The sequence below is a fragment of the Oxyura jamaicensis genome, chromosome 6 (genome assembly GCF_011077185.1).
Source record: "Oxyura jamaicensis isolate SHBP4307 breed ruddy duck chromosome 6, BPBGC_Ojam_1.0, whole genome shotgun sequence".
NCBI classification, from domain to species: Eukaryota; Metazoa; Chordata; class Aves; order Anseriformes; family Anatidae; genus Oxyura; species Oxyura jamaicensis.
In genome coordinates this window covers 10,690,709-10,701,327 of record NC_048898.1, presented here as the reverse complement: position 1 = coordinate 10,701,327, position 10,619 = coordinate 10,690,709, and the positions used below count along the sequence as shown (strand labels likewise).

Genomic DNA, 10,619 nt, shown 5'->3' with positions numbered 1-10,619 from the left:
TCTTTCTCTCTTTCTCTCTTTCTCTCTTTCTCTCTTTCTCTCTTTCTTTCTGTCTGTCTGTCTTTCTGTCTGTCTGTCTTTCTGTCTGTCTGTCTGTCTGTCTGTCTGTCTGTCTGTCTGTCTGTCTGTCTGTCTTTCTTTTGAACTATTGCTGGTCCTATTGCAATAAAGCATTAAAATCCCACCCAAAAGAAATAAAATCAGGAAAAAGCAAAAATCTTATGAAGTCCCACTTCTGTCCTTTAACAAACAAATGTCATTTAAGGAAGACATACATATGTATTTAACTTCTTATTCATAAGTTTGTTACCCAAAAGGTTATAGTAGTGTTTCCATTATAAATTTAATTTAAGAGCCCTGTTCATATTGAAATAATTTTGTACACAGCATGAAGTTCAGTTTTGTTTTCTTTAGAGATCAGTTGAACAATGAAATTGGGAAAATTGATTAAAAAGAAAAAAAGAAAAAAAAAAAAACAAAACACAGTTGTGGATTCCTGTTCCTGCACTAACTAAGCAGTTGAGTTATTGATAGTATCTGGAAGGGCAGCTGTAGAGGTACTCCGTCACACTTCCATCCCCTTTAAGATCTTCTTGCAAGGGAACTTACGTGTATGTTACTTTTAGTTGATTGATGTGTACTGAAGGATCTGGCGTTTCTTCCAGAATGTAATGGTCTTGATATCTGGAGAACGTTATTCTCTGTGTTAGTATTGACACATGGTGACAGTTGCTAAACTGAGAACACCAGTAAATCAGCTTCTGAATTGTACAGATCCTGTAGAAGATGTATGTAACGCTACAGTGAGAGTGATGCCTCCAGTGGGAGTACATGTGGACTGAAAACAAGCACTACTTACGAATTGTAGGAGAGCACAGGCTCAGGTGCCATGTAATGAAACATGTTTTCCTTATACATTTCAGGTCTTAGGTACTTAGATGTTCCTTATTGCTGTGGTATTTGTGCATCTCACAGCATAAGGATGTTGTGACACACATTTTTCTCAGAAATTCCTTAAGAGGTAAAAAGTTTCTATTATGCCTATTTGTGACAGGTGAGAAACCCTAAGTCAAAAGAAATAAGGATTTGTCAAGGTAACATAGCTACTTCGGTAGGAAGCAACTGAACCAGTGTCCTAACTTTTGGCACATTCTTCCTCTTTAGCCACTTCTGTTTTACTTCATTTTGCTTAGAAAAGAGAAGAAGAGGAAAGACAAAAGGGTGAAGAACAAATAAGGCAGCAGGAGGAAATCCGAGCAAAAGAGCTGTATTTGAGCCTCAAGCAAGCTCAGCAGCACAGTCAACACAGTGACGATGACCAGGAGTGGGAAGAACAGTGTGAGTAAAATTACTTTCACAGGATTTGTGTATTTTTAAAAGTCTGCTTCTGTTTGCTTTTAGAGTGGAAAGAAGTGTTGTGACAGATCTCTTATACCTAGAGCAATGCAAAATGCTGTATTATTTTGCAGGAAATCACCAACACGCATTTACAAATGAAAGTTGCTATGAGTTTACCAATTTCACATTTCTTTCTGAATAAGAATCTATGTCAATGCCATGGAAAAAAATGTAATGTACCCATAACAGTGACTGAGATAATTATTTTTTGTCTACTGTAGTTTTGGCTTAGTAATAATAATTCTGGACACACTTATTTGAACAGCTTGTCCTCAACTATCTCTGAAGAGGTAAAATCTGTCTTCATCAGTATTTTAATTCCTTCCATATGGTGATGGGGTCAAGCTATGATTTCAGCACTCAAACTCACTTCATTTTGAAGGATTACAGTAAATAACACTTAGATTGCTGCCCGGAAAAGAATACTTATGATGATGTTCTCAGTCTATGGAGATTCTGTTTATCTTTAGTCACCCTGAAATTCTTTATTGATATCATCTTAATGATCTATTTTAAAATATATTAGTTTTTTTAAAAAACCTGTAAGGAACAGAACAACTATATGACTCTATGTTTGTATAAACACTGTAGATAAGGAAAAGCCCAGATCATGGTAATAAGGCATACTTAATAAGTTATCGTGAATAAAAAGCAAAATGTCTACTTTATCTGGAGTCTATTGTATAACTAACTTTAGAATTAGGAAATTTATTTGCAGTAAGAATCGAGTATTTTTGTTGGGGGGGGGGGGGGGGGGAGGGAATATTTTTACTTCCCACAGCTAAACTGATTTGATTACTTTGCAGAAAAAGAAAATGTGATATTTGGAAAGTTTTAGCTTTATTTAGGGGATATTAGAGTTTAATCAACTAATACTGAAAATAGAGCTTTAGAGAGCTGACAGTATGTGCGTTGCAAGAAATACCAAATGAAGTAGGAAAAATATTGCTGTAGCGTAACTTATTTCCTGACAGAAGCAAAAGTAATGTTTCAAAATATGTGATGAGTTTATTTAATTGTTTTACTACTCATTTCAGGAGTTCCCAAAGAAGTCCTGTTGAAGTCCTGTTTCCTGGGATTGATGTAATAACTAATCATTCTGTACTAAATTAATTAAATTTATATAAGGTGTATGGTGCCATTTTCCATGCTGGTAGCATGGTATGCCCATTTTTGATCAATAAAACCTCTGTATATTACACTGTCAATAAGGAAAATGTAATTATTCTCTGGAGAATGATCTAAATCCAGGTGTATGTGCTTATTCTGAAAGGAAAAGTGATGCTTTCTATATTTTAGAGCATTTAACAGCAGGGTACGTTAGGTCAAAATAGTCTTTAGTTTTCTAGAAAATGAGGTCTTGTCAATCAGCATCAGCTGGCAACCTAGCATACAGGATGGTATTGTGTACTTTAGGATTTCTTTGATGGTAGATAAGGAAAGAAAATACATTTGCAACTATGTTATAAAGAAAAAATCCAGCCTATTTTTATTCTGAAATTGACAACAAAATAAAATACTATAAATTTCACTAAAAATTGATACAATTTTCTTACTATTGCAATTATTTTACTTTTATGCATTAAAGAGGTAACTGAGGTTTTGAAATTGTTGTTTCGGTTTTGTCAAGGAATGCAGGTTGTAGAGGGACAGATACCCAAAATACAATAGAGAAATTATGGGAAGAGGCAGAGAGAAAAGGAACAACCTATGAAATGCTTTGACCATGATTTCTGTAATGGCAGCCTGTGTCAGTCAGAACACTTTCAACTGCATCATATGCTGACTGATATAATCTACAACCAGTATTTTTTCTTGTGTAAGCTTTGTTTGGAGCATTCTCTATGCTTTGAATTTCTAAATTATCGGCCCTACCTTTGTCACCCTCAGTCTCTATACTTCACTACTTATATTGATGTGTGGTTGTGGTCAAAAGGATGACTGACTGCAGCTCGTGTACTTTTGATACCTAGCATGGTCACCAGTAATAGTGCTGCTGTGGCAAAACAAAAGGTCAGCACCATCTAGCTGGTTGAGTTTTGCAGCCTACTATAAATTCTGTGCTGTCAGAGTTTATGCTGTTATCAGGAATTGATTTAGCATTAAACTAACTGCAGACTAATGACTAGAGTGTATCATGTCCTTGTTTATCCTCTTATGCTTATCTCAGTGTCTCAATTTATGCCAGTTGGTTTGAGGGCTTAGAACTGCCTTCCATTAGCAGATGGCTGTGACAGTTTAAGATATGAAGATGCAGTGTTTAGTGCCTTAGCTGAAACCAGTTTCTGTGCTGGTTTAGAGTCTGCCATCAGACTGCATCGAGCTTCCTGAGGAATGTTCACATCTTTTGTTTCTCTAACTTTGCTGAAAAAAACAGAACCTCCAGCAGACAGGTAACAACAAATATCTGGACGTATCAACATCTTAAACTGCTCAGGAATGAGCTAGTATCTCATGTTCACCACACTTTTCACTTTTGAATTCAGTTCCAGGGATATTTTTCCCCTTTCTATGTCAATCCTTTCATTTTGTCTTCATAAATTCCTTTGAGACACTGAGAGGCAATTTAGTCAAGATAGGCAAAGCTGTCCATTTGTCATCTTTTCTAAGCAATAAATAAATGCAGGAATACATAAGAAAGGTCTAAGCGGATGTAATATTAACATCTTTTGTCTCCTAAACACCTGCGATAGACCATATTGCCCATTAGGAACAAGGCCAGGCTCCTTTGTGTCTTATCTCCTTGAAGTCAGCCCTTCATATTCAACAGCGCTGGGGTCAGTACTGAAGAGGAGCAGCCATGCTAGAGCAGCTATTGTAGAGAGCAAATGTTGCAATGATATTGATGACACTACTACACTACTAATTTATTTAGTAGATGCAATTTAGAATGTGATGAGGATTCATCTCTCCTCATCACATTATCCCTCAGCTGTTTATTGCCAAGGCAATAAGCAAAGTGTTGCTAATATTAGTTTCTGTTGTTCAGTTCAGTTTGCTTCTGTGGTTTGCCTGATTGTGCCAAATAACAATAAAAGCCCATAGAACTACTGTGTTAATTGAAATACATAATTTCAGTGCTTTTCAATATACTAAATGGCAAACGTGGAATAATTTGAAAAAGTGCTACAAGGAAATAATAATGGTGCAGGAACAATTACACACTTTGATTTCACGAAGTAGATATATGTTGGGGTGTTTTAGAGGCAGTTGCAAGTTAATATATGGAGGAAATATATAGGTTGGCAAATGAGAAGATGAATAGTAGAAAATGCTGATTCAAGAAGTCCTCTGTTCAAAGCTCCTATTCCCTGAAACTGAGAAGTGAGAACTAAGGCTAAACTTGGATGGAGGAGTGTATTTATTCTGATTAGTTTTGAACCTTTCTCAGGCTGTTCCATTTTGTATGTTTCTAGAGTATTCAATAAATAATACCCAAAGCCAGAGTCTCTGAGTGTGACTCTCTATTGCGTGACAGTAGAAAAGGGATTTATAAAACATTATAGAGAAACTTGTAGCATAAGTATTAATCTGATTGAATAGTGCAAAAGGCATACTGTTAGTATATTCCCAACCTCCTGCAAACTATAACACGCAATGAATTGCTCGGATACTGTCTGACCAGCTGCACTCACTTCCAGACAGACATTATGCCAGTAAACATGCAAAGAAAATTGAGTGACTTGCTCTATTCTTATATCTTTTCTGAAGCACCCACTTTTGGTCTTTGTTGGAAACAGGATTACCAGTCTGACCCATTATGGCCATCATTACGTTTTTCTACAAACTATTCTTATGAACTTTTTTCTGTCTGAGTTTTAAAGGAATTTATGTTCTTTTTGTACTTGCCTTCCACAGAAATTCTAGTGAGTTTACTGTCAGGAGCATTTGATGCAATGCTGAATTTTAAAATGAATAGTTCCCTCTTCAGCTGTACAGTTAAGTAAGCAAGTGCTCAACCTTAAGTTTTTCTCTTTGAACTTCAGTAGGTTTCAGAGTGCATTGTTGAATAGGGATGGGATTATTCACATGCTTTCAGATAAACATTGCTGAACTGGAACCAACTACAGAATATTTGTGGGAAGTTATTTTCAATTAAGAAGCAGAAAAACACCATGTGATTTGTATGTGCACTCAGAAAATCTGAAAAATTAATTTTATTTTTAAGTAGTCGTTTCCAGAGGGTAAAATTAAAACTTTTTTTTTTTTTTTTAAATATATATATATTTACTTTTGCATAGTTCTGACTGTAATTCACAGCTCTTCAAAATTACAAAATATATTAGAGAAAATGGAGAGTGCCTAGTCTTTCACAAACGATGTGACTCAAATTCAGCCCCAGCATAGGAGAAATTAATCTTCATCTCTCTCAAATGATTTGGTATTAGAACCTTGCCAGGACTGTAAATAGGGATTTCCAAATCCTAACTGAAAATATAAAAGGTAATGTTGCATTTTCACTCGAAAGATCATTTAGATTAGCACAGAAAAATTATAGGTTCTCATAAAGTGCTCAAGATGAAGCAAACTCAAATTAAGACCTGTAAGATTATGAGAGCTATTGCATGCACAAGCCTTGCAGTTTCTTCCTTGTTGTTAGAGTATGTTCACACTGCAGATCATGTAGAAGCATCCAAACCAGCTTTAAGCTAGTTATTTCTAGTAATGGTAACAGTCTAATCATGACAGAGGTCTCCGTCTTTTTATCAGTTTTCCAGGAGGGTTCATTAACCCATTTTTTAGCCTACTGCTACTATTATTATATTGGTATCTAGCAGGTACAAACAGGTCAGCATTTCTACACAAGACAGTGCCATCAGGGAAGAAGTGGGCTGGATTGTACCCGAGTTGAAGGAGGATGTACCTCTTCTTGGTATGACCAACTTCCGAAAAAAAAAACGGTAGTGGAGATGGATTCAGGGGATCTGGCTGAACTATGGATTTCCTGTGCAAGCTTTCCTGTGCAATCAATCAAATTTCTCATTTCCCAGTCTTGACTATCTTGGCATTATTCTGTAATATAAAAAGAAGAGGAATATAATATAAATTATATATATATATATATTCATAGTAATTCTTGATGCTAGATAGCTGGACCTATAGCGGTGATTCAGAGATTTTTGAGGACAGGAGATATTCAAATATCCAGTCTCCTCACACAACAAAATGATTATTGACATGGATGCTTTGCACATGGGTCATGCCAAAAGTAAACTTACTGTAAAAGTGTCTTCTGAAGCCAGTTAATAATTTAAAAATGGATTAAGAGACCCTATGCATCCCTATGGACCATGATGTTTAGACACTTCAGCTGGAGAATTTTAGTAAAAATTCTTCCTCACGTGAAAGAGATGCTTACATTATGTATGCATGTATATATGTGTGTGTATAAGAATACGTTATACATAGATATCTGATGTGCAGCCTTCTCTACTCCTATATATATGTAAAGATACATATGCATATATACGTACATTTACATATGTATATAGAAATATGCATATATCCATATGTGTAGGGATAGGGAACATTGCATGTCAGATATCCTTTCAACAATTTTTCTGAATTTTAGTATTTGACAGTTGCAAACTGTTAGCTCTTCCCATTATTTTGTGATAAGAAATATTAAAATTTGATACCAGTTGGGAAAATTTAGTCCAGGTCACAGGCTTCTGATGGTTTAGATTCATTAGCTAGCGAAAAGACAGAAGTGTCTACTGAAAAGAGTATCTATTGCTGCGGAAACTGGGGCATGAAGACACCATGCCCTTTTCCTTACCAATCAGCCTTACCAATCAGTAGAAAAGAATCCCATAAAGCTCCAGGCAGTCGGCCTCGATCTGTATACTGCAATTGTAACAAACAATGACTGGTTTCTAAATGTCTCACCAAGCACTCATCTTCCTTGCTGTCTCTCAAATTATTGCAGACACAAAGTCCGCGTTTAAAGCAGTCATTACTCAGTGGCTCTACAAAGGATAAATCACAGAAATTTTGTACCTAGTACACTTGACCTATTGAAGTAGCATATTTAGATATGATTATGTACCCTTAAAAATAATGACCTGGAAGATAAAGAGTGAAACCTATTACTCAGTTTTCTGTGCTGTATGGCTGTTTGTTACTGCATTTGGCTAAAACTGCAGGGTATGTAGTTAAGTGAAACTGAAATCCTGCCAGTTGTGTATATAGGAAACGTCTATGACTCATTTATTATGCTCTCTTGATTAGTTTTTAGCCCTGTATACCTTTCTACCTATAATATTACATAACTAAACTTTAAGGTCTCTTCTCACTCCTTCATATATGCAGAGGGTTTTATTTTGTTTCATTTTCTGTTAAGCACTTTTATTTTTTGATTCCATTAAACCTTTTCATAATTCAGACAGATGCATTTGTACTTGTGCTTCCTTTAATTCAGGAGTGTAAACCAGAGGCGTGCAGACAACCTAATGAAATGCATCTGCCTGGTATTATATCATGTATTCTTGGTCACAGGTACAATCACAGTAGAGTAAGAAATAGTGTGTGCACTTTATGAATTGGGTATGATCTAAGCCAGGATAGTCATGGCAGGATTGATAATTGCTACTGGAGGCAATAGCTTGCTGCTTTAATATTTGCTTCACTGCATGTTAAAGATTTGTTTTGCACTGGAATAATTTGCCTGCCTGAAGTTATTTGTGTCTCAAAAAATCATCAAAATGGAGCTTGAGGCACCACGAAAGAGCTGATAGATGACAAATATTTGCAGTACAATTCTTGGTGCATTTAAGTGACACCATTTTGACAACAGTATTGTTAGTACACTATTTTTAAAATAAAGAAGCTTTAGTGAAAGGTGTCTGACCTGCAATGGCCAGAGTTGCAGTTTCATCATTTCAGTTTATGGAAATTAGTTTGATTTACTTATGTACCCCTGGTCGGTGCCATTGACAGGCGTGTATTAAATCTGCCAGAACAGATTCTTTTTTTTTTTTTTTTTTTTTTTTTTAATATCCGATCTCAGAGACTGAAGTGGGAGACAATCCCATCCGTAGCATCAGTGTGCCCTTTACAGTGGCTATTTATTTCTCTGTTGTTATTGCAACAATTTTTAGACTGGAGTTTTCAAGATGGAGACTTCTATGATTTTAAATAATTTAATGAAGATAGCATCTGCCTTCAGAAAAAAGAGCAACATTAACAACAAAAAGCGCAACCTAAATGTTAGGTAATTGTGTTTTGGAAGAATCTCCTGCAATTCCAGTTATGTGCATAGCTGCAAAGAATTCTGTTAAGCACAGACTTAAAATGAAGTGATAGTTATGTATTCTCTGTTGAAATGTAAAACTTGATGTACCACCAGTCAAAAAGATGTCCTGCAGCAAAATTTCTCTTATTGCACCCAATGCAAGTGTCAGATGTAATTGTAACGTGGAGGCTCAATTATTGCCAGCAGTGATCAGGTTATTGATAGCTCAAGGAAGATAGCTCATTCTAGTGGTGGGTCAGTATTTGAAGCATCAGGAAGGTTATTCTGTTATCTCTTTGATAGTGCATGGTAATGGGAATGTTCTTAAAATCAGGGAATGTGAAGAATAAATGTAGTAAGTTGTTTAATAAGGAAAAAGGTAAATGGCTGCTAGTATTTCTAAAGTCTCTCCTCCCCACCCTTCCCATTCATTCCACCCAGTGCGTCGCTCCAAAGCCGCAGATGAGGAAAGGAGCCACAAAGCACGCAGGGCACGGGATGAATACCGACGGCAATCCTTGCGAGCCATCCAGAAGGGAAGAGTGGCTGGTCTGAGTAATTTGTTCCAGGGGACAAGCCTGAGTAAAGAGCAGGAGACAAAACTGAACTGCAGCAGTGCAGGTCCATTGCTGTCTCTCTCTGCAGCATCCAGGTTAGTTTGTACAAGAGTGACTTTGAAATACAATTTCTGTTGAACTGCTTCCTCTTCAATCCCCACCATTTCAACCATTTCAACAAGCTCTTCTTCAGTTTTTAGGTATTCCACAGTCTTGCTGTTTCACAAAGACCATAACAAGAATATTTTGTAAAAAAGTGGAAACAGACTGCATACTTAATGTAAACTAAATGCCATTTATTTTTCAGACTAATTTTTTAGAGTCCACACAGACAGCAATGGGTCCTTCAGAAGTTAGTATTAGATTGGTATGCAAGGTTGTGATATGGAGAAAGTCAAGTGGACAAATTCTTAGGCAGGTCTTAACCCTCAGGCCTAAAACTGCCTGCCACTTAATGGATCTTTGGAACATTTTAGAGAGAGCTGTCATGTTCCTAAGTTTCTGGGGATTTAAGTTTTCTTTAGGCAAAATCAAGTGTCTTTGTTTTCTTTTCTGTTTATTAACTTTTCATCTGTCTATTCTTGAAATGCCATGAATTGCGGAAGAGGAAAAAGATTCAAACTGGCAGATGAGTGCTAGAAAGTTGATTAGTCACTGTTTTCCTGGTTATATCTTATACCATTAATTTGGCTTCATGTGGTGATAATGACAATGTGAACACTGTCAGGATGTTTTAACATTAAATGCTAAAATAATCCCAACAACAAATAATCCAAACTCAGACAGGAAAGAGTGCCATTAAATCAAGTTTTTCTTTACCAGTCACCACCAGAGAGAATGAATCCCTTCTCGTTTGGAAATCTGTTCTGCTCTGACAAATAAGTTCTTTGCTGTATTGTGTTGAAACGCAGAGAACTTCTGATAATAGCAGCCAAAACTCCCAGTTTGAGAAGGAATCAAAATTTCACTGTCTGAAAGAGAAAAGGATATCTAATATTACCATCAAATCAACTTGTCAAAGGAATGCTCTAGTTATTTTTCCAAACTTAAGTAAAAGTTTTCTTTGAAATGGAGTAATATAAACAGTAGTAAAAAGTGGCAAATGTTAAAAAAAAAAAAAAAAAAAAAAAAAGAAAAAGAAAGAAAGAAAGAAAAAAAGGGTCTATAACTTCTATAACTTGTAACCAGAAGTTCTGAGCTTCTGAAGTGAGGTTACTTACAATAGATTTTGGTAGTACTGGATATGAACTTTTTGAAAAAGGGGTTGAAAAAAAAATCTGGAGAACGTTCTGATCAGTATCCAGTTATGCTTTAAACATGTGCTGTGATACTGCATACAAATAAATTTATATAATTCACCTTCTCATACCTATCACCAGTATGATGAAGCCTATATCAAGCAATTCCAATATGTAAATATTTTCAATGTG

General features: G+C 35.9%; 1 protein-coding gene across 6 annotated transcripts in view; it reads left to right on the top strand.

Annotated features, from left to right (window-relative positions):
- The window catches only part of SH2D4B (SH2 domain containing 4B), a 112,410-nt gene that overhangs the window by 69,696 nt on the left and 32,095 nt on the right, over positions 1 to 10,619 (top strand). For all 6 annotated transcript variants that reach the window (XM_035329514.1, XM_035329515.1, XM_035329512.1 and 3 more), the window contains 2 exons: positions 1,194 to 1,338; positions 9,074 to 9,284. In XM_035329514.1, coding sequence (XP_035185405.1) covers positions 1,194 to 1,338; positions 9,074 to 9,284 — 356 coding nt within the window. The remainder of the gene's footprint in view (positions 1 to 1,193; positions 1,339 to 9,073; positions 9,285 to 10,619) is intronic.